This window comes from Colletotrichum gloeosporioides (genome assembly GCF_011800055.1).
Source record: "Colletotrichum gloeosporioides strain Lc1 chromosome Unknown consensus_62, whole genome shotgun sequence".
In the NCBI taxonomy this organism is placed as follows: Eukaryota; Fungi; Ascomycota; class Sordariomycetes; order Glomerellales; family Glomerellaceae; genus Colletotrichum; species Colletotrichum gloeosporioides.
Genome location: NW_025544707.1, coordinates 74,750 through 97,112, shown reverse-complemented (window position 1 = coordinate 97,112; position 22,363 = coordinate 74,750). Strand labels below are relative to the sequence as shown.

Here is a 22,363-nt window from a genome sequence, read left to right as displayed (position 1 = left end):
ATGGCAGATACCTTCCTATGTGATGGTTCTAGAAGTGTCTCTCGTCTATCTACTTATAATCATCCTTCCACAAATGCGACGGAATGTAGCTTGCACTCGTATGATCAACAGCGTTGTGACCTTAATCTCATCCGTTTCGCAGATTGCTTGGACCCTGGCAGTCTTGGTTATTATGCAGGTCAAGGTGAGCACGCGCAAGGCGCATGTCTTGGATAGTGTGCCCGCGATAAACAACACGGCTTCGCATAAAAATAACGAAAATGGCAGTTTACAGAAGCGAAGCTGAATTCTTACGTCACCTTCAACGATGGAAAGTCGCTGTGCATCAACAACTGGTCAGCTGGCGAACGATCCAGCTACCGGGTACGGCGTGAGGCGCAACGGAGAAAAAGGTTCTGGGGCACGACGGGCAGTCGTATGCCGGCACAGGCAGCCGTGGAGGTTGAATCATTGCGTCTTAGAAAACGCCGTGCGACAGAAGCCTGGCGATGGGATTAGGCAAGGTGGGATGCCGTCGGTGGTAAAGCGCGTCATGGTCCAACGAACTCGTACGAAGCACCAGTGGGGCGAGGGGAGATGATCCGTTGACCTAAACCTTGACATCGTCGTAGACTTCTTCCTACTGACGGGATCGTCAATGGCACGTCTCTGGAGACCATGACTGTCAATGCTGGGTGGACATGTTCTCTTGTCAGTCTCGTTGGTTGACCGTATTCAGTGAAGCTTCAAGATAGTATGTTGACGTAATAAAAACTTCGTCTCTCCCTGAGCTCTCCGCCGCCTGTGCTTCGGACAGAACTCAGCTAGAATGTCGCGCAGAGCATCTGCTGGGACAAAACAACGTTTGACTTGGATTGCTTGGCGCCGGTCGAGATTCGCGGGTGACGTGAGAATCGGACTGTGTGGGGGAAGAGAAGACATGAGAGATGAAAGAAGTAGTGCCGGAGGATGACAGGGCGTAAGCGAACCTGTCATCCCATTCGAGGGCTCAAGACGGCTAACTGGAGGAGAATCAGATGGGATGACAGCCTGCGGATTGCATTTGAAACTGGGTGTGCAAGATCAGTAACCATGGTTGTTGCTTTGGCCGTTATGTGATGACAAAGCTCACCAAGCTCTATAATGTGTTACTGAGATTGACACTGGCGGTCCGCAGGTGCTTCATAGTCGGCGCCCAGCGGCTCAGGGGCAGAAGCCACAGTCCTATGTAGCTGGGATGTTGATGCTTTCACTGCGGGCTGCATGACTAATGACCCGCCGGGAGCCATCGTACAAATCTGGACGCCCTAAGAATCGGACCTCATTGGAAGCAAAGACAGGAAAAAAAAAGAGAAGAGGTCGTCGTTTTAAAGACGAGCCTCCTTGGGGGCATCAAGAACTATCCCAAATCCCAAGGGCTCCACTGTCTCCACCGTCGGGCACTTGTCGTCCTCCGAACTGGCACTGCATGATCTGCATGACGAGAACCGTAACACCCACTGCGAAGGATCTGATTCGTCAACGGGCGTTCACGATGGAGATGTGGTGGGTCTTCCCGCGTCACATCGTAGGCGGGAGTTGTGCGACAGGGACTCCGGCGGTCTATTCCGAGATGTTTTACACGATGCCTTGGACAGGAAACTTGACGACTTCAACAATCTTTTTTGATGGACGCGGATTAAGTAATACGGACGGACTTTTTGACCTTGGCGTTGTCACTTTTCCCCTTCTTCAACATTATAAATACTCTTTTCAAACTTGGAGTTCGTCTTGTTTTCTCATGCTGGTTCATCGCATCAAGGGTTTAGATCTTTCAACACTTCTTTTGATAAATTCTTCTCCTTTGCTTGGCCAACATGGAATTCCTCCAGCCACCGAAACACTTTCTCAGCACTTGGGCAGAGTCATCTCTGCTCAGGAAGATGGACGTCTGGACATCGTTATGTCTGGGCATCATCCTCCTCGGCGTCTTCGCCGTCCTACCCCACATGCGCAAGCCCTCTCGCAAGCTCCCTTGGATTAATCCCCCAGAGTCACTGGATCTGTTCAACAGCGAAAGGAAAAAAGGATTCCTGTTGAATGCCAGAGGCTTGATGGAGACTGGCAGAAAGAAGTTTCCTGGCCAGCCCTACAGATTCATGACGGACGTCGGCGAGACCGTCGTCATCCCACCGGAGTTCATCCACGACATTCGCAACGACCCCGGGCTGAGCTTCATGGATGCCTTCGCAGACAACTTCCATCCCCGACTATCTGGATTTGATGGTTTTGCAGTCGGTACCAGGCCCGATCAGTTGTTCCAAGTTGTCATCAAAAAGTGCATCACCAAGTTGTTGAGTAAGTCGTCTCCAACTCCACGTCAACTCTGGCAGTCTACCCCACACCCCACATTGCCGCAACTCGCTCCTCCACATTGCAACGGCAGCACTGACACTCGTCTCCATCTCTCAGACCAGATCACGGAGCCGCTGTCATCCGAAGCCAAGTTCGCCGTCGACCTCCGATTCGGAACATCCACGGGTAAGCCTCCGCACTGTAGCGTCACATCGCACCGACTAACACCGTCCCCCGACACACAGAATGGTGCGAGTTCAACATCAAAGCCGACGTCCTCGACATCATCTCCCGCCTCTCCTCCCGCGTCTTCCTCGGCGACGAGGTATGCCGCAACGAGGCCTGGCTCGAGGTCACAAAGTCCTACACCGTCAACGCCTTCATAGGCGCCGAGACTATGCGCATGTACCCCAGCTGGCTGCGACCGCTCGCCCAATGGTTTGTCCCGCAGTGCAAGGTCCTCCGCCAGCAGGTTGCCGACTCTCGACGCATCATCGAGCCCGTCCTTCAGAAGCGCAGGGATCTGAGGGCGCAGGCGCGGGCTAAGGGCGAGCCGATTCCAAGGTTCAACGACGGGCTGGACTGGTTCGAGGAGGAGAGCCGCGGGGCCAAGTATGATGCCGCTGGGGCGCAGTTGGGGCTATCTGCTGTTGCGATTCATACGACTACGGATCTGCTCGTGGAGACAATGTTGCGGATTGCTGAGCACCCTGAGCTGTTTGCTGCGATAAGGAAGGAAATTGTGGAAGTTCTCAGCGCTGAGGGCTGGAAGAAGACGGCTTTGTTCAACATGAAGTTAACGGACAGCGTTTTGAAAGAAGCGCAACGACTCAAACCGGTCACCTCAGGTCGGTTATAAGTCCTTGTTGCGGAGCAAAGGTAACTTGAAACTAACAATTTCGGCAGCCATCATGTCCCGAGTCGCAACCCGGCCAGTCACCCTCCCGAATGGTCTCCAACTCCAGACAGGCGAGCGATGCGTCGCTGACCTTGGAAGAATGGTCGATCCCACGGTCTACGAGAATCCCGACCAATTCGATGGATACCGTTTTGTCCGTATGCGAGGAACTCCGGGACTCGATGCCCAAGCCCACCTCGTGAGCACCTCGCCCGAGCATATCGGCTTCGGACATGGCAAACACGCCTGCCCCGGCCGCTTCTTTGCAGGAAATGAGTTGAAGATTGCGTTAGCGCACATTATCATGAAGTACGACTGGCAGCTCACGCCTGGGTACAAGCACCGCTGGGAGGAATACGGCTTTGGATGGTCATCAGATGGTATGGCCAAGTTGCTGATGAAGAGGAGAGATAGTCCCGAGATGGATATCGACAACTTTTGAATGAGCCCAGCGACGGTGTGTCCTGTTGAACACCAGGTTAAGTTGCATGCGGAGGCATATTTGCCGGAGGTATTGGATAAGTTAGTGGAAGGCCCCCGCCCTTTGCCTCGTACGATTGCTGCGCTTTCACTTGTCATGGGTAGTTTTGGGGGAACCCAAGGGGGCTTCCTCGCATTGAGCATCATGGAGATAGCTGGAGGTTTGGATATCGCATATTTTCAACCCAAGTTCTCAAAGTCGAAGATCCTATCTTCGGTCCGTCTACTCTTAATACATATCTTCATTCTCAGTTTGAGTTTCTTCTTGGGAATCATCATCATCCTCGTTCTGATCTCCTCGGAGGTCCTCAGCCTAGTTCGTGTCAGTATCAAGTTCTCTCCAAAAGCCAGAACCGCTAGTGCTCACACTTTGACCGCCATCGGTATTCTGCAGCTCCTTCATCTTGTAGACTTGGTCCGGCAACTCAACGCCCTTCGGCGCAGTAATCATGCCAAACTCAACAAGTCCGTCAAAGTGATGCCCCCACCAGCTGCGCCCGTAGAACCCAACGATTCTCTCATCACCCTGCACCTCTGTTCTCTTGTCAGCACTATCATCGAGCTCATCCTGATCAGCCCACTTACCCAAAGCCAAAGTCTCCTCCCGCGTCTGATACGGGTCATCCTCGTTCCCCGACAACGCGCCGCCGGCCTTCCCGTTCTCAAAGTGGATCCTCATCCCACACAGAATGTTGTCTTCCCTCGCGACTTGAATCTTGACAATCTCCTCGCCCTTGGGCCAACGCACATCCTCGGCCGCGTGCCCGCCGAACTCGTGGAGATGATCACCGCCCGCCCACCTGCTGATCCGCGGCCCGCAGTTCACCTTGGTGCCGTCGGGGAACTTGACGTACGCGCCGTCGAGGATGCACCCCGTCCGGACGTCGATGCTCGACGCGCGCAGAACCTTGCCGTTGGGGCTCTTCTTCGTGAGTAACGTCGCCCAGCTCCAGAATTTGTCCTTGCCATCGTCAGACTCCTCCAGGTCCTTGGTCATCACAGACCTCTTGCGCAGCACGAAGTCCGATCCGGGGATGCGGACGTACTCCGACGAGGCAAACATCCTCCACAGGTCCTTCACCGTCTTACTCTTGCCATTCATGCCTAGAACGTGGAGTTTCAGCTCCTCCTCTGGATCGAACCGGTTCTCCAGCTCTTTGCGGCCGAAAAACACCTTCTTATACGGCTCCGCCACACTCGGCTCCTCCTCCGCCTCCCCGTTGAATTCGATCGCCGCAATCCCCGCCATGCAGTAAATCTCGACGCCAACATCGTCCGTCTCGGGGTTCATCAGAGACACAACAGGCGCACTCGTCCTAGCCTCCGCCTCCTTGATCTTCTTATCCCCTGGCATCCAAAAGTGAGGCAGCATCCGGAACGAAAGCGCATCCCTCAAATCCCACCGCGCATCGTTCATTGTACGGTCGCCGTCGACATAAACCTCCGGCTCGCGCGTATGCGCCGCCCGCGCCGTCATCGTCAAAAAGTTTCGCGCCCAGTGCCGCGGATACCCCCGCGCCATGATTCCGGTAGTATGCGGCGCCCCGAGCGCGTGCCCGACCTCGTGCAGGAACGCGCCCTGCCCAACGCAGCACGCCTCCCAGAACGTCGCGCACTCGCCGTTGTCGTTGCCCACCGTTCGCCCGGGCACGCGCGTATCCCGCAGGCACTCCGTCACCTCCTCGAGGAAGCGCGGGAACGAGTATGCCAGGTGGCTGCCCATCATGCCGAGCGACACGCCCTCGGGGTTGTGGCAGCCCAGCGCGGCGTGCCCGAGGATCATGTTCTGCGCCGTGGAGAAGTGCGCGTCGAGGAGCATGCCCGCGATGACGGGGCGCGAGGACTCCTCGAACGGCGCGCCGTGGGACGCCAGCGCGTCGAGGAAGTAGTCGAAGAGCTTGTCTCTGTTGCGTGCGGCCTCGTTCTGCTGTGCGACGTCCGCGTCGCGGAGCTCGGCGACGGTCTTGCTGGAGCGGATGATGTGCACCTTTGCGGTGGACTGCATTCGCGGCGCCGAGTCGTCGGCGAACAGGAAGGATTGGCTTGTCGTGTCGGCGGCGAATTCCTCCTCGAGGCGGAAGGAGCGCCGGCCGAGACTCTTCATGCGCATGTCCTCGGCGGTGAAGGCTTGCCACATGTACGCGGCCATGCGCATCTTCGCGACGGCGGCGTCGAGGGAGGAGTGCGCCGTTGAGAGGCGGCCGTATTTGGAGGGCGGGCAGTCGATGAGGAAGGGAGAGTCTTTGGCGACCATGATTGCGAGGTGCAGGGCGGGCGTCTGGAGTAGGGGGATGTAGTTGAGGGTAAGGGTTGTGGGAGTGGGGTTCTCGGCGTCGGTTGAGGAGCGGGTGATTGTAAGGACGTTTTTGCCGGGGGAGAGGAAGGCGATGGCTTTGAAGCGGGAGGCGTCGAGAGGCCACGTTTGGGGCGGGAATGTCTTGGTGGTGCCGTCGGATGATGAGATTGTGACGAAGTCGTTCCATGGGACAGTAGTGCCGTATATACCTTTGATGATGATACATCGCTTTGAAGGAGATGGTGTTAGTGCTAGTGCTGGAAGATGGCTCAGGGGTGGTTGTGGTTTACCTGATGGACGGTTTCACCATCGTGAAAGTTCTCGATAGTAAGACGGGCTTTCATGTTGGCAGCAATGTCTTTGGAGACAGTCTGGTGAGACACGCGCTGGCGCTTAGGAGGAGGCATATGGGAACGCATTTCGACGGTTGATGTGTTGGTGTTTTCGAGATCAATGTACATGTCTAGTCTCTGGAGTTTAATAGCAAAGATTGACTTTTGGTAAAGGTAGTGAGAAAGCGGCTTGAGGTGATGTCAGATGAATTCGAAATCAGCTAAAGGAGATCTTCTGTTCCCTCTTAAATACACGTCGAATGTTAACGCTGCAGCCCCTTTCGACATCCGATGTTGGAGATGGCCTCACAGACACGAGATGGCGTTCAGGCAGAACTGCCTTCTGATTGGTCTGCCCGCGCCGCTCTAGCCGCTCTGCCTAAACTTCCCCGGCCCCGCGCCCCACTTTCCCGGGCCCATCCTTGGCCGGACCGATCCCTCGGATTCGACTCCAGGCAGCAGCACGTGTCTCGATAGCACGAGCCAAGGTGCATATCTCTGCAAGTTTCGTTAAATATGGTGTTTTCTACCATCTCATACGACTGCGAATAAGCGAAGGACATCAGCGGCACAGAGGCAATGACTCAGTAACACTGCCTAGATCGGTCAGCGCAAAGCGATCGTAGACGCATCCATGGTAACATTGAAGGTGTAGGCAAGCACTTGCCTCGCCGCACGAGCTTCAGAAGAAGATTCGGTATAAATTTTGGAGTGGCAGCCACTAGCCTCAATGGATGATCAGAGCTGCTGGACATCGAGCCGCCTGGGCCCTAGTGCATTTGTACCCTTATGATATTAGCCCGTATCGCGCAGCTCGCCTTTAAAATGCCCGATGAAGGAACTTTGCTAGTTCTCACTTAGCCGTTCCAGCATGATGTAAAATTCAGGCACGGCCGAAAGATGAAGACATTCTCGTCAACGTAATTGACTTAAGGAATTTAGGGATCCGAATTGGCCATATGCCTGTTGAGCACCACAGCAAAGGGGTGTCTCTTCTGTTCCTTCGAATGGGCTCTGTCGAAATTCATCTTCCTCAATCGCCAATCAGGGCTTGAAATCAACCCAAGGCACGAAACCGAAAATGTTGACGATCATCGCCAAGACCCAAATAAGCATTGCCACACCCTATCGGAGTAGCTCGCGGGCCGTTGCAAAGCGGAAGCGCCGTTGGACGTCGCTTTTGTTGCGTTTGTTCAGGGCATTACGACACAATGAGTTTTTTTTTATCTCAAAACGCAAGAATGGGCTTTTGCCAGACCTGATGCTTTGTAGCCAGTAGACGCATATTCGGCAGCACAGCTCTGGAAGCAGCCCGCCTGTCAAGCGACAGATTTACTCCCGTCTTCTGGGTCTCACAATTTGCGAAGATCAAATGCTGACAGACAGTACAGGAGACCAGGCTGAAAGCGAAGAGCATAAATTAGTAAAATGGGAGTGCTGTAGACTTGTGTCATTGTCAGTCTTTTCTAGATGCAGAAATTGGATTGGTGTCATGCAGGTTTAAGATACATCCGTGGATGAATCAGACGACACGAGCGAGGGTGCGGAGACCTCAAAAGAAGAAGGCTGCCATGCAGGCGTACCTAACAAATGCACGTCCACCTGCATAGCAAAAGTGGCTCATCAGCCATTGGACTATGCGGCCCACCCTCGACCCCATACATCAACTGATTGAGTCGCTTGGTTTGCATCTCTGCGGGGTTTCGTCGTCGTCTACCAAGCCGGAGTGGCTGGAAAAGCCGCCAAGATGCAACTTCATGCAAGAGGCTGATAAATCCTTTGTAATGAACGCAACCTTTTTGCTATTAAAGTGAGGAGTCCAGTCGGCAGAGCAAAATGTGAACATCCCGGTGTATTCTTCCTTGCTCATTCAAAGGGAGCCAGCAGAGACCGTAGTCTCTTGATGCACGAAATGGACAGCAACTTGGAGTCGTTGAGAGCGATTTCTCGCAAGCATTCAAAAACGATTCCCCAGCTTCTCTCAGATATTCAGCGGTGCCAATCGACTCAGCAAAAGGATGTCAGCATTCTTAAAAGATTGGAATGTCTTCATATATCCAAGCAACAACGAGCCGTTGCCTGTAAATCAATTGCAGGCGCCACCAATCCGAAGATAGTGCGCATGTGGCGACATCAGATCGATGCTACGAAAGAAAAGAACTACATCGCCTTGTCATACACATGGGTTGCATCTGAATACGAAAGTGACGCTTCTGGATCTTACGAAGTCCAGGAAAGCTCAGGCAGGGCATTTCATCACTCTCCAGTTCGAGCAACCATTTTCGATCGAATCATTCGATACATGAACACCATCAACGTGAGCCTTCTCTGGATCGACCGCCATTGCATTGACCAAGGCACCTGCAAGGACAAGGCATGTACTTGCGTGCGGTGTAAACAAAAGGCCCGCGCTTTGCAAGTCATGGATCTGGTTTACAGCAAAAGTTCTTACCCTGTGGCATTGCTATCAAGACCAATCGAGTCCCGCTGCGAGATCGAACTACTGGCTGATATTATGAAGAAGCGATTCAAAGCTGGAAATCGATCAATGACTGGCCGAATGCGCAAAAGAGCCCAGAGAGCACTTCGTTTGCTGGAATCAATCACCAATGATCTCTGGTGGACAAGAGGCTGGACCTTCCAGGAGAACTATCGTGCGGGAATCAATATGAAGCTTCTCATACCTCTATCACCAGAGTTAGAGGGTCTGAAATTTTTAATGGATGATTTCATTACTATTTCATTACTGATCAGGTTGAGGGAGAACTATCCATCAAATCTGTCGATTTCATGGAAGCGGTCACTCTCTTCTGCGAGGAATACCAGAAAGCCGAGCGCCACCAAAATGGAGCAGAGACCTGTGTCATTCAGGGTATCCTGAGCAAAACCAGAAAGTACACCATTATCCTCCCCAAAGACGCATTCATGTTTCCTGCAATCGCCTCGGATCTGAGCAAAAGAGACCTAGGAGAACCTTGGGATATTCTCCCCATAATAGCCAACTGCTGTCAGTACCCTTACTATCTCGATCCACAAAAGCTACTTCAGAACGACGCCAGTCGCAATCTATCGATACTAGCCATGTGTCTCATTAATGGGGAGATTCTTAACAACAATCCGTCAGGCCCATATCCAGTGGCAGGAATGAATGTGTTTGAGTACTTGGAAAAGCTATGCCTGCCATCGTTTGCAGCGCCTCCCGATCGGGACCTCACCTATCGCAAAGGTTGCCGATTCCACCCGGTTTCCCTCCATGAAGCTGGCATTACGACTGAAGGATATTTATGGGAGCTTGGAGATATCATCAACACCAGGTATCTGTGGAAACCCTCTCGTCGCGCGTATCCCATGTTCAACAATGAGCGATTCTCAAAGGAGGAAGTTGATCAACTAGCTCGGCTTACGAAAAGGTTTGGGGGTTACCGGAGAGTTCCTCTCGCAGATGGTATCCAAAGGCTCTTAAGCAGTGGGTATATGGGTGAGAACATAACGTTTGCGAGGAGGCATATGGAGGCCATGGCTAAAGAGGTAGCGAGGGCTGTTGCTAAAGGACACCAGCTGAGACTTGGACGACTTTGCAGCGGGCATGGCCCACAACAGCAAACCGCCATCTTCCTGTCGAATCATAAGTGGACATACAGGCTTCCAGAAAAGGAACATCAGGGGTACGTCTTCACATCCTCATTAGACAATGAGAATGCGAATGACTTAGATCGACATGTATGTGTCGAAGTCAGCTGCGTGAGGTCTGACGACAATATCCCTCAGCTGCACACCAGACGCGGGATTCTTGGACTGTGTTTTTTTCAGGGTCACAAACCGGAAAAGGTCATTTTCCCGTGGCCATCTTCGCTGTTGAAAGTATAAGCGCCATCATAGAGTTAGTCTGAAGTATGGCCCAAAGCTGGACACTGTTCCTTTTCTAACTTGATACAAGGTTCATTAGCTTTGCCTTGAAGCGGCATCTGAAGCCTCCCATTGGCACTCTACGCTTAACGAACAATTTTAGATGCAATGAATATTCACTTCATAATTGTGATTTGAGGACATCATTGATACTCTCTTGCCATGATGCTTGCAGGAGTTCACCCTATTTCTTCTTGCTGCACTAAACAGTGGAATCACGGGGAAGAAAGCTGCATAATAAGGATTGAGCTTAGCCTGTATCACTTTCATGGCTAGTATCCTGACAATTATGCTTGACTGTTCCCTAATGAACCCTCACTGTCAATCACAAAAATGGGTTGGCAATGTGCTCATGAGCTAGTATTCCTTCCGCTTGATAACGAAGTACAATTCATTCAGGTCTTTCATAGGTGCGACAGGATCTGGTCTAGCTTGGGTTTGCCGGATCCTATCATCCTACTGCCCCATTATCCCACCGGCCAGGAGTGGGTTCTGAATCTGTCGCGAAATCGCAGTCTGTCAAAAGCGGATTGAGACTTTTCTTTCGCTGAAATTGGAGATTTCCCGGCTGGTAGGGCTTGAATAAAATCGGGACGGGATTGGAAGTAAGATATATTGCATCCCACTCTTACCCGGCGGGATATCACCTGTCAACTTTCACGGGGAAACAGGGTTTTACCGTCTTCACCCAAACGCTTGATATGTCTGGCCCTGCAAACTCGCTCATTATACAACTCATCAACTCTTATGGAAACTCGCGACACGATATCGCTTCACAACCGGAGCTTGATTCGCCTGGTTGCTCCTCCGTATTGTTTTCGCTCCGAACGAATCGTCCTGGTTCCCATCGAGCAACGTCTAACAGTTGGAAATTTCCCATCAAAACGATTGACGCATGATCAGAGACGACAGCTTTGAGGACATAACGATGTACAAAAGATAGTCAATCATTTGGACACATACTTGCCACTAGACAAAGCCAATAGTATTATTACCTTAGAAACTTTGATTAGAGGCCGATAGGTGATGGTCCAAATTTTCAAAGCCAATGGCAACGATCATTACCTTTTGTTTTTAGGGTTGTTGATGACAAGGCCGCTGTTCTATATCCGTCACGCGCAACTTTAAATCCCCTGGCATGTCTAGAAGCTTGTCAACTCGCGTATTCATATCGACTCCACGGATGCCAAACCTCCCAAATGAGAGTCAGTGATATCACCAATCAAAGTCGGAGACACATAACAATTTGAAAATTGCTACAACCGAAGAGCCCAAACGCCCAAGAACTTCGAGTGTATTCTTCATCTCGGTGCCTGTGATGTGTCGTGACACTTGGCATGACACCAAAACTGACTCTGAGTTTCTGCTCTGCCAAGTGTAACATATCATTTTCATAGACTGAACCTCGTACGACGTTTTATGATAACTCAACAAAATCCTGACTTAATCTCTGCACTTGACCTTTTCTCCAGGAAACCAGTGGAACCTTGAGGGATACGTGGCGCGTCCATTGAGACTCAGTGCGATTCTTCTCCCAGTGGAGGCTGCTCAGTAGCAAGTTGCGCATTTGCATGGTCGATTACGTTCTCGGTCGACGTCCTGCTTGCTTTCATCGAAGCCTTCGTTTTCACTTTGTCACTTCCCAAAAGTATAAATTCAGAGACCTTTCTCTCGAAATTCAACCTTTTGAGATCATCACTCAACACTCTACTCACAAACAACTCCTTTTCATCCAAGTCACCAAAGCTTTTAGTCAATACAACGACGTCAAATCTTCCCAAAACCATCAGTAAGGATCCTTACCCTTTCGGCTCAGCTCTATAGCATGGGACACTGACATCATGGCGTAGAAATGAAGACCACCTTCTTCCTCGCTGTCGCCGCTCAGGCTGCTCTCGTCTTCGCCAACTGCAGAGTCGAGATCCTCGACGGCAACTCGTTCCAGCTCGGCACCGCCTGCATCCCCAAGGGAGGCCAGGGACCTGTCGCAGTCAATGGCCGCAACTACTTCGTCACCGCCACCACCAGCTGTGGCCTGGGCTTCCTCGGCACCCAGACCCACCCGTCTGACTGGCAGCTCAAGCTTCTCGGCAACTGCTAAGCGACTGAACGACCCGACGACTCTTCGAACAAGATTTTCACAGATTGAACTGATAATCTCGTGCGTGGACACTTAAGATGGGCGAGGATGAGGTTGGGATATGGAGGAGTGGTCGTCACAAAGCCCGGGGACTTTTCAGAGAGGGACCGTCTGCATGACTGATTGTCCTGTTTGCATAGGATAGTAGTCTCAATACTCACTGGAAAGTTCGCCAAATGTGATTTGACCTTTTTCTATATAATGCTGTTGTGAAAAATACTGAAAAATGTGCTTGGTTCTATTCTTGAACTCCTTGGCTTCAATTCAATCGCTTAAGGCCCTAGGTTTTTGAACTGCCCCTTGTGATTGTCTGTCATTTAATGTAAGTATTCTACTTTCCTGGTAACGCCAGGTTGCTTCTCGTGGCATGGTTTCACGTCTTGTGACGTCGCAGTGGGCACAGCTGCATTCGAAGACTTTCGAAGTTTTCATCAAAGTCATACGAATCCACCTTATTCATACGCGGCACAGACGATAGATGATGAAATTATACATTTTTGGTGCCGTTGTCCCATATGAGACTATCAATTGTGACGATATATATCAGTCGTCGTGTTTTCAGCGGCTTCGGCGTCTGTAATAACATCGAAGAGACGCATCTAGGACCCTTCACCACAGCACATGACGTAGGTGAAACTCATCTTAGAATCTTTACTATTTTCTTTTTAATTGAGTTTGGCCTTGATCTATGACTTTGATAACAGACCTGTTCTCCTGGGTGGCCTCCTCAAGAAGACATCATTAGAGCCAGTACCTATCACAACTTCAATGTTGCAGCAACCCTAATTGAATAGGCAAAGCACCGCATGCCTTTGATAAAACAGTGGTGGGACGGAAAGTCGTGTATGAACGTGCTATCTTGGAGCCCGGACCGGCCATAAAATCTCCTGTCTATCTGAATAAGGTATCTCTGCTCCCTTGCTGATTGCATCCATCGAAAACATCGCCATGATTTCCAAGTCTAGGTTCAACAACGAGGACCACATTGAGCAGTTGTGCAAGGGTTTGTGTTGAAAGCTCCGTCACATGAACAAAGGCAATCGCTGGCCTTGCTTCCGGCCAAGAACCCTACTTTTGTTCAGCCAAGTTCTAATCATTGAGAGTGCGGAAGTGTGGAATATCTTACAGCAACACCCATCTCTGGCGAGCAATTCATGCAACTGCGGCATCACTTTGAGCGTATATTCTGCGTCACGTTTGGTTCAAACTTACTGCCTGACAATATTGTGAGCCACAATCACCCACAAAAGAGTATTTCAAATATAACATACCTGTTCTTCCGGTGTCTTTGCTTCCCTCGGCCTATCGGTGTGGGGCGGAATTGCAGCAACCATGGCTACGAAGACTGAGAGCAAGACAACTAGCTTCATTCTGGCGTATGATTGGTTGGAGTAGGTTGTGCGGAGAAGTCTGTAAGTGTACCCTGAGGATTGGCGCTTACAGTAGGGCGAAAGTATGGAATATGGCAGTAACAAACGAAAGTATGAGAGAAAGTTAATATCGCATGCTCCGTCGAGGGACAGATTCCGTTTTATGGGATTGCTGGTCACTTTTGCCTTGCGACCGTAAGGTAGTGAACCAAATGAGCTTGGTGGGTTTCCGAACATGCGACGCGCTCGGCATGTCATAGACCCATTCAATATTCGTCCTTTACGACTCATGTTCCCTTCAAAATACCCCAATCGCAGCAACCAGGAAAGTCGAATGCCTCAAATCTGGCAAGGGGCTGAACTCTATTTGACTGCTAGTCTGGTCGGTATCCTTCTGTCCTGCATCGAAGCAATCCATACGGAAAATACTGTGTTCGCCGTTGGAGATCCGCAGATCGACTTTTGCCGCATGATTCAAGGTGAAACGGTCACACTGGTGCATCACTGGTACCTGCTTGGCGCAAACCAGAGCGTAGTACCATAGCCCCAGATCAACAATTCCAAGATCATGGCAGTCAGACCAACGTAAAGTTTTGCATATATCTATAAGAAGGCTGCCGATTGAAAACAAAGAGTAGAATTCAAAGCATCTGTACCATCCAGTCTCGATAACGAAACTTGTATCGATTTCAATACCACTCACACGCAGGCTAAGTTGCAGTCAGCTCTCACAAGGTCGTTTTCATTCATACGTGGTAAGGCACGGCTCTTGCATTTCCTCGCAGGCCTCGAGGCGCAGACCAAACCAAGCATCAATCTATCTCAGGCGTCGCTTTGCGCCCGCGTGATTACCTGATGGAGCTGCCCGCAACTTGGCCTGCCGACTCGGAGCTGTCCTCCTTGTCTTGTCGGCTATTCTCCGATGGTCCCGCTGGCTCGGGTTGACACGAACCCCACTAGAAATTCGAACTCCAAAGGGTTGCTCCCACCGGCAGCGCCCACCGGCTCGACTGAAACGGTTGCTACTTGTCTCATAAAAAAGGCCGCTTTGGTTTCGGACCTCTAGAAGCATTGGACGGCGCTTCCTTCAATTTGCCTACTTTGGTGCGTACAGGCACTATTTTTGTCGGACGGTCTGGACCAAGAATTGAACGAACGTATTCGCTGTCAGGTTTCTCGCGCGTGTCAGATGACTCGGACAACTTCCTAGGTATTTGACGCTCCCATTTTTCCAAGGGTTGAGATCATAGATATTATTCAGGTATCTCGGTGAGTTGTTGAGCGCCGACGCCGATTTGGTAACGGGCGGGAGATTGCCATTGGGGCCTGAATCGGAGTCGGGAAGACGCCAAAACTCCGCCAAGGAGTACCGCCTTCGGCGCACCGAAGTAATATGAATCGTTGATGTTGATTTTGCATCCCTCTCAAAGTCCTCAGTTATCTCAACCATCCTTGGCCGACTCCTTTATTGACGTTGAATCAATTGTGGCAACTCGGACTCTGTCGTCGTCTCTAAGTCATGGCAGCACCCTGATATGTATGCCTCAGAAATGCGTCCGATTCTCACTTGACGTCTAATTGTTCTTGTGCGTCTTAACGACATACGCTGTGGTTAACGAGACCAGTATTGAGAAGATAGAGGTTGGAAATGCTATACGGTATGTCTTTAACCAAACAGTTCAGGCACAAGCGTCGCTTCCCATGCATTTCGGGGATGTCATTTCAAATAATAGGTAGTCTTCAAGACGATGTCGGTGTTCCAATTGACGTGACGGGGAAAACCTTCAGCGGTGATCAGTGGGGCCTCGGTGCTTGATTTCCACACACAGATTCCCATCAGGGACGGGTGCTCAACAAGAGCGCTTTCTTATGTGAGCTCAAGTTGCTAACATCTCAAAACCTTCTGATCTGTAAAGGTTGTCAACATCGTGTACTGAGACGGAACTTCACGAAACTCACAGCTGTCCCCCAGCTCCACAAACCCACATGATCCAGAAATGGCTTCGAATGATGCACGGCCATCATGTGCTGTGGCTGAAGCCGCTGACTAAGATGAAAACCAACGAATCTGTCCTAACTGCAAGGGGACCCTTTCCAGCAACCTATCAATACGCGTAATGAGACACCACAACCGAACGAGTTGATTCGTGTTCCACGAAACAATCAACCATGTCACCGCCTATTCAACCGACGGCATCCCATGCCGCAAACGACCTCTCCGACGCAGCCCTGGGAGGCCCAATCGCCTTGAAAGATGGTCTCTTCGTCGACGGCTACGGTCGGACCCTGGCGCTGCACGGCCTCAACATATCCGGGGCCAGCAAGCTGCCCACCACGCCGAACGGCCTGTCTCACCTCACGGAGGGCTTCTTCGAGCACCGGACCGTCACGTTCGTCGGCCGGCCGTTCCCGCTTGAGGATGCACCGCTGCACTTCCGCCGGCTGCAGGCCTGGGGCCTGCCGCTGATCCGGCTGCTCGTCACATGGGAATCCATCGGCCACGCCGGCCCGGACCCCCGGACGGACCTGGACCTCGAGTACATTGAGTACCTGCGCAAACTCGTCGAGATGATGCCCGCGTACGGCATCAAGTGTTTCATTTGCGCGCACCAAGACGTCTGGAGCAGATTCAGCGGCGGCAGCGGTGCACCCGGATGGACGTTTGAGGTTGCTGGCCTGGACGTTGAGGCCTTCACGGACACGGGGGCCGCATATGTCCACGGGCAAGATGAGCTGCGCCGCGCGACTGCGCCGGTGAATGAGAAGGAGCCGAGTGGCCCGTTCGTGTGGCCGTCAGGGTACCAGAAGCTGGCTGCATCGACGATGGCGACGCTTTTCTGGGCGGGAGACGCGTTTGCGCCGAAGTTGGTATGCAGCCGACAGACCAAATCTGGCAAAGATGAGACGGTTTCGGTGAAGGACTTCTTGCAAGATGCGTTGATTGAAGCTTTTGGGCGGTTGGCGGATGAAGTGGCTGACCTGGAGGCCTGCATCGGTTTCGAACCGATGAACGAGCCACATCGTGGCTTGATTAACCTGCATGGCTTCGACGGCTGGAACTACGACACAGATCTTCACATCGGCCATTACCCATCACTGACGCAGGCCCTCGCGTTAGCTAGTGGCTACGCACAAGAGGTCGACTACTACGTCAAGTCATGGCCCTTTCCCACACGTATCTCTCATCGATCTGTGGTGGACCCGAAGGGCCGGTCAGCTTGGTTGTCTTCCAAGGGGAAGAACCTAGGACTGGGCGAGTGCGTATGGCGTGCTCACGGAGCATGGGACTGGGACGCGTCAAAGAAGACACCAAAGGTTCTCCAGAAGAACTATTTCGAGGTCGATCACCGTCCCGGACGCGAGGGGACACCAATTGAATGGTACCGCGACTTCTACGCCCCTTTCCTAAAGCGCTTCTCAGACCGCGTCTCACGGAAATCACCACGCCAATTTTGTTTCATCGAGCCAATACCGAACGAATTCATGCCTCCTTGGGTAGATGACAGCTCAGGAGAAGCCAAAAGTCCAAAGAAGCAGACCTACGCCACAAAGACAGTCATCGACACAAAACGACCTGACAACCTCGTCTTCGGGCCTCACTTCTACGATCTCAACGTTTTATTCAGCAAGCACCACTCATGGATGAGCGTCAACGTGCAGGGTCTTTCCAGGGGCATGTTCATCCTCAAGGCACTCTACTTTGGCGCGCGGGCACTGAGGAAGAACTACCGCGCGCAGCTCGGCAACATCATCAAGTACGGCAAAACCTCCCTCGGCGACCACGTGCCCGCGCTCATCGGCGAGGTCGGCATCCCCTACGACATCAACGGCGGCGAGGCCTTCGCCACTGGCAACTACGACAAGCAGCGCGAGCTCATGCACGCCCTCATCGCCGCGATGGAGGACAACATGGTCGGCTTCACGCTGTGGAACTACAACCCGGACAACCGCGTCGAGTACGGCGACGGCTGGAACAAGGAGGACTTCTCCGTCGTCAACGGCGACGCGGAGGAGGTGCCCGGGCGCATCATGCAGGACTACGCGAACGCGCCGCACGCTAAGGACGAGCTGTACCGCGGCGGGCGCGTGCTCGACGTCGTGATCCGGCCGTACGCTGTTAAGATCGCCGGCCGGCCGCTGCGATCGGACTGGGACCCGCGCACGCTGAAGTACGAGTTCGAGTGGACGAGCCAGGACCGCGTGGGCGAGGAGCAGGACGACAAGCTGCGCACGACGGAGGTGTTCATACCGCGGTACCACTACGAGGGCGGGATCAAGGCGAAGGTTAGCGACGGGGACTGGTCGTATGACGCGGAGCTGCAGACGCTGTATGTGCGCCACAAGGCTGAGGTCTACCGCCACCGCCTCGTCGTCGAGATTCCCAACGTCGGGCGGCGTCTGTTAGAGAGGGTGGAGAGGCGTCGTCGAGCGGTCCCGCCGAGCTTCCCACTCAGTCTGCTGTCAGCAAGCGGCGAGTTGGCGTTGGAAGAGCTGGATCCGGGGTTGGTTTTGGTAATGCTGCTGTTGCCTGCCATTGCCATTGCGTTGGCCATCTTCGCTCAAAGACTGGGCTAGAATATGAATAAACTTACGCTGTTGCGGGTTGTGGGCGTTGATATTATGTATTTCTTCGAATGAGACTGTATGTTGAGTCAAGAACAAGGTTGGATTATCGTCGAATAGGGCTAAGGGCCGCGGACTCCGCGGCATATCAAGCGAAGTGCAGACAAGCTTTTCACGCACGGACTAGTTGATTGAACCGAGTGTGATGGAGAATTAATTCAGACGATCTTTTGATGGACGTCCGATGGGATGACCAGGGACGTGCTGTTTTGAAGTTACATGCTAATCTTCCGCGCCCCGAGTTTACATGATACAAGTCCCAACAGTGCGTACAATTCCATCGCAGAGATTCTTCTCTATTTTTGTAGCCTGAGACTTTCTTTCAACATAGCACGGACTGGAGATTCAAGGGCACGCGGGCATAGATGCTATTGGCGTCTAATGACACATGCCAATATCAATAGTTACGAGAGAAGGTGATCATGCTTCTAGACCTCTTCTTGTAATCCAATCTGCTTCGAGGCGGCACAACAACCGCTTGGTAGCCCCGTCCGATTGCGTCTCAAGAAGCTGGTTGGGGTCACAATGCTTTTGCCTAAAGGAGACGCCACAACAGGACAATCCTCCAATACGAGTTGGCGACGACTTGGCGGTTTTCGTTATTCTGCCCGAAGCCTTTTCGTGCCCCTTTCTTTGGCGTCACTGACATCAGTTCTACGGTGCAAGAGACGGAACCAAACCACAGGGTTGAGTCTAAGATCATTTCCAACCAGCATGAAGACTCCGCGGCCCCAGGAATCATCGTTCTTTCTTGTCTACAAGAGACCGCGTCCTACGGTATCCCGGTTGCTGTACACATTGACATCGTTGAAGTTCGCATAACTCATCCAGAGTTGGAAACTATCCCAGCCATAACATTCAACATATTCTCCACGCGGCCTTGCTTCCGCCTCCTCATCACCACCATTCACGCAAGAGATGTTAAGTTCACCGAAGCGTCCAAAACGGAGAGCATCATTGCCACCAAGTCAACCCGCGCGCCTTACCACATCCCGCCCGCTACCTGGGGCCCTCCCTCGATATCAAAGACGACATCCCCCTAGCCCACATCGAGTCGCCGCGCCTGTTCAACACATCAACCTACATCTCTGGCGGCGTCTTCTTTTCGACACCCCTAGAGGTCCTCGTCGCACCGGCGCTTGACAACGGCACCACGTACCGCCACCACCGCACCTGGAAAGTCTGCGCGTTCAGCACCGCGCCGCCAATCACCTGGACACCCGACACGCAGCGCCAGATGAACGACGCCGGCGACTGCCAGGCCTTCTGGTCCGACGCCTAGGTCGCCTGGCTTACATCCGCGATCCTGGCGCAGTTCATGGACAGATTCGCCAAGCCCGCGTTCGCGAACGACGTCGCGTGCCCGGTGATTACCATGCTCGACGGCCCGTGCGCGATGAGCAGCTGGGTGCAGGGTTACGAGATCGCCCTGGACCGGGAAGCGCACGCCATGTACGCGCCGTGGGAGGTGGGCCGGGAGGATGCACAGGCGCTGCCGGACGAGATACCGTATGCCAACGGCTCAGCAGTGTCCCAGTGGGCCTCGGACTGGGGCGAGAGGGGGAACTTGGAACTTGGCGGCGTATCATCAGGATACGGGGTTGTTCTGGCCGATGTCTGTGGCGTTTGGGTTCAACGAGACGTGGATGGCACGGGAGGCGAATGCGTCGAATGCGAGTTTGCCGCAGCCGCCGCTGGTGTCGTATGTGTGTGCGCGGGCGCAGACGGCGGTGGCGGGGAGCGAGATTCCGCAGAGCGGAGGGTTGGTAGGTGGGAGGGTTTCGTGGGGTGTGTTGGATGTGCTTGGGGTGTTTGCTGTCTGGGTTTTGTGAGGTGTTCACATTGAAGATGAGTTGGAACACGAGGTTTTGATACATTGGGCAGAGTTGACGTTCTCATCAGTTTATTTCTCTTCTTCTCTCGGTGGCTGCTAAGCCTCCCATGACTTGACGTATTCTATCCTCTCCATCCTCCCCTGATAGAGATCGTCCTCCTCGGGCTGGTCCCCAAAGCTCGCGCCCTCGCCGAGAACCGTCTCCTCGACGCCCCTGATCTCTGTCAGCCGCGGCAGCCTCTCCGCCTTCTTTTCCAACAGCTCCTTCACGTGGTTGTCCACCGCAAAATTCTCCCCCTTTCGGTATCCGTACAGGCACAGGTACTCCAGGCTGGGCGGCAGCGCATCGACAAGCCGGAAGGGCGGCTCCTCTTTCAGCTTAAATGGAGGTTCCCAGCCGTCGTTGGGGCCCATGAGCGCCTGGACGTTGATGCTCAGATGCGTGAGGACTGCGAAGTCGTTGAAGGAACCGATGGTGTAGCCGTACTTCCTCGTATCCGGGATCCTGTGTGGGAGGAGCGGGCCGGCTGCTTCGGCCTCGGCGAGGAGGAAGTACTCGTCCTTCTCGAGCGTGGCCTCGGTCACCCCAATGACTTCTTCGCCCTCTTCGTCCAGGCTGTAGTCTTCCATCCCAGCTTCCTCCTCCGACTCGCGCGCGTGGATGCCATTCTCGAGGTCGAGGTCCACCACGCGGAGGGTCTCCTTTTGCGTGAGCAGGCACTTGCCGATCGTCTTCAGCTGGACGATCGGGCTTCCCCCATCCAGGGACCACAGCCCGCCCATGGAGACGACGACTTCCTCCAAACCCTTGGGCGCTCTGAGGAGCATTCCCAAGACGCCGCCGGAAATGTCTGTGCACCTGGCCTGGATGCGCTTGAACGAGGGGGAGGACGTCCCAGCAGGGAAGAGGAGCTTCTCCATCTGGTACTCTCCGGTGCCGTCGAGGATGAGGTTTCTGAAGCTGGGCAGGCGGTGGAAGTAGTGCAGGTAGTCGAGGATTTCGAGGGAATAGTACTGGCGCTCGTCGTCTTTCCACGACAGGTCGACAACCTCGACGGTCTCGAGCTGCGGGAAGGCGCGGTAGTCGGCGGGGATGCGGGCGTAGTTTGACTTTTTGAGGTATTCTTTCAGGAGGGGGGTCCATTCTAGATTGCCGACCAGCAGATGCGTGACATTTCTGGTGTATGATACTAACAGCACGGCAGCGACTTCGGCGTAGAGCTTGTTATGCTTGACGAAGCCTTTTGGAGATTCGGGTTTCTGGGCGAGGAGATGGGCCTTTTTCCAGGCCAGGGACCGTAGCATGACCTGTGTCGTCTTTTCGCTCAGCCCGATACTCCGGGCGCGGCTTTCGAGGAGGGTGTGGGCTGCTTCATCAAAGGGCTTGGCGGGCTCGGTGAGGGGGGCGTCGGGGTCACCGAAGAAGCAGCCGCCGCCGCTCGGCCAGCCGGCGGGGTCAATCGCAAACTCGGTGACGGATGAAGCGGATTCTGGGGCGAGAGCGTATGATGCCAGAAGGGGGTAGATTGCCTCGATGTCATCACGATCCTGGACGATACGGATGCGGGAGCGATGTGGCGGTGATGACCACGAGGCAATCGAGGAGGTCATTGTGCGGAAAGACTGGAATGAAGATGGGAGGTTGAAGATGATCTGGGGAGGGCCTTGTCGGGCTGCGGCAGTTGAGGTGGCGATGAGAATGAGGGAAAGGGAGGCAGGCGAGAGCAGGCGTTTTATGCCTTTGTCAATCAACATGGCGATGTGCGCAGGATTGGCTTCAATTAGGCAGACGCTACCAGGCAGAAGCGGCAGTAAACTCGGTTGGCAACAAGAAGGGTGGTTATCGTGAAGTCCGGGTGGAGGTGATGTTGACGACAAAACCGATGCAACTAGGCATCAGCCCCTAATCTGTCGTTAGTCATCCGATGTTCTCAGGATCTGATAGACACGATGCCCGAGTTGGGATGGTTTGGATCCTTTCGTATTCCGCGTGGTGCGCGTTGCATCGCTGCACTGTGTTGGTCCGATGCGGGGGAGAGGTCCACTGAAGCTTCAGGGCAGTTCCACCATCTCTTGCCCAAACTGGCAGCGACTGGGGCACGGACCATTGAGTTCAACTTCATCGCTCCTTCCCCGTGGATTTTGAAGGCTTTGCGGCCGAACATGGCTGA

The 22,363-nt window shown here is 53.2% G+C and overlaps 7 protein-coding genes across 7 annotated transcripts; 5 read left to right on the top strand and 2 right to left on the bottom strand.

The window, feature by feature from the left end:
• Window positions 1-1,835: 1,835 nt before the first annotated feature.
• On the top strand, window positions 1,836-3,653 carry GCG54_00014305 (Cytochrome P450 monooxygenase eqxH; the record flags this gene model as incomplete). Its single annotated transcript, XM_045414143.1, has 4 exons — window positions 1,836-2,316; window positions 2,431-2,499; window positions 2,559-3,161; window positions 3,220-3,653. 4 exons carry the CDS (start codon window positions 1,836-1,838, stop codon window positions 3,651-3,653), a joined length of 1,587 nt encoding a protein of 528 aa, XP_045261757.1.
• A 267-nt stretch (window positions 3,654-3,920) lies between these two features.
• GCG54_00014304 (putative zinc metalloproteinase) lies at window positions 3,921-6,406 on the bottom strand (the record flags this gene model as incomplete). Its single annotated transcript, XM_045414142.1, has 4 exons — window positions 3,921-4,004; window positions 4,059-4,225; window positions 4,277-6,215; window positions 6,278-6,406. The coding sequence occupies 4 exons, from the start codon at window positions 6,404-6,406 to the stop codon at window positions 3,921-3,923; spliced, it is 2,319 nt and encodes a 772-aa protein (XP_045261756.1).
• Window positions 6,407-12,077: 5,671 nt separating this feature from the next.
• GCG54_00014303 (uncharacterized protein) lies at window positions 12,078-12,326 on the top strand (the record flags this gene model as incomplete). Its single annotated transcript, XM_045414141.1, has 1 exon — window positions 12,078-12,326. One exon carries the CDS (start codon window positions 12,078-12,080, stop codon window positions 12,324-12,326), a length of 249 nt encoding a protein of 82 aa, XP_045261755.1.
• Window positions 12,327-15,904: 3,578 nt separating this feature from the next.
• Window positions 15,905-18,310, top strand: GCG54_00014302 (putative glycosyl hydrolase; the record flags this gene model as incomplete). Its single annotated transcript, XM_045414140.1, has 1 exon — window positions 15,905-18,310. One exon carries the CDS (start codon window positions 15,905-15,907, stop codon window positions 18,308-18,310), a length of 2,406 nt encoding a protein of 801 aa, XP_045261754.1.
• A 762-nt stretch (window positions 18,311-19,072) lies between these two features.
• GCG54_00014301 (uncharacterized protein) lies at window positions 19,073-19,640 on the top strand (the record flags this gene model as incomplete). Its single annotated transcript, XM_045414139.1, has 2 exons — window positions 19,073-19,170; window positions 19,295-19,640. 2 exons carry the CDS (start codon window positions 19,073-19,075, stop codon window positions 19,638-19,640), a joined length of 444 nt encoding a protein of 147 aa, XP_045261753.1.
• Window positions 19,641-19,676: 36 nt separating this feature from the next.
• On the top strand, window positions 19,677-20,190 carry GCG54_00014300 (uncharacterized protein; the record flags this gene model as incomplete). Its single annotated transcript, XM_045414138.1, has 2 exons — window positions 19,677-20,060; window positions 20,113-20,190. 2 exons carry the CDS (start codon window positions 19,677-19,679, stop codon window positions 20,188-20,190), a joined length of 462 nt encoding a protein of 153 aa, XP_045261752.1.
• Window positions 20,191-20,288: 98 nt separating this feature from the next.
• On the bottom strand, window positions 20,289-21,947 carry GCG54_00014299 (uncharacterized protein; the record flags this gene model as incomplete). Its single annotated transcript, XM_045414137.1, has 1 exon — window positions 20,289-21,947. The coding sequence occupies one exon, from the start codon at window positions 21,945-21,947 to the stop codon at window positions 20,289-20,291; it is 1,659 nt and encodes a 552-aa protein (XP_045261751.1).
• Window positions 21,948-22,363: the final 416 nt, after the last annotated feature.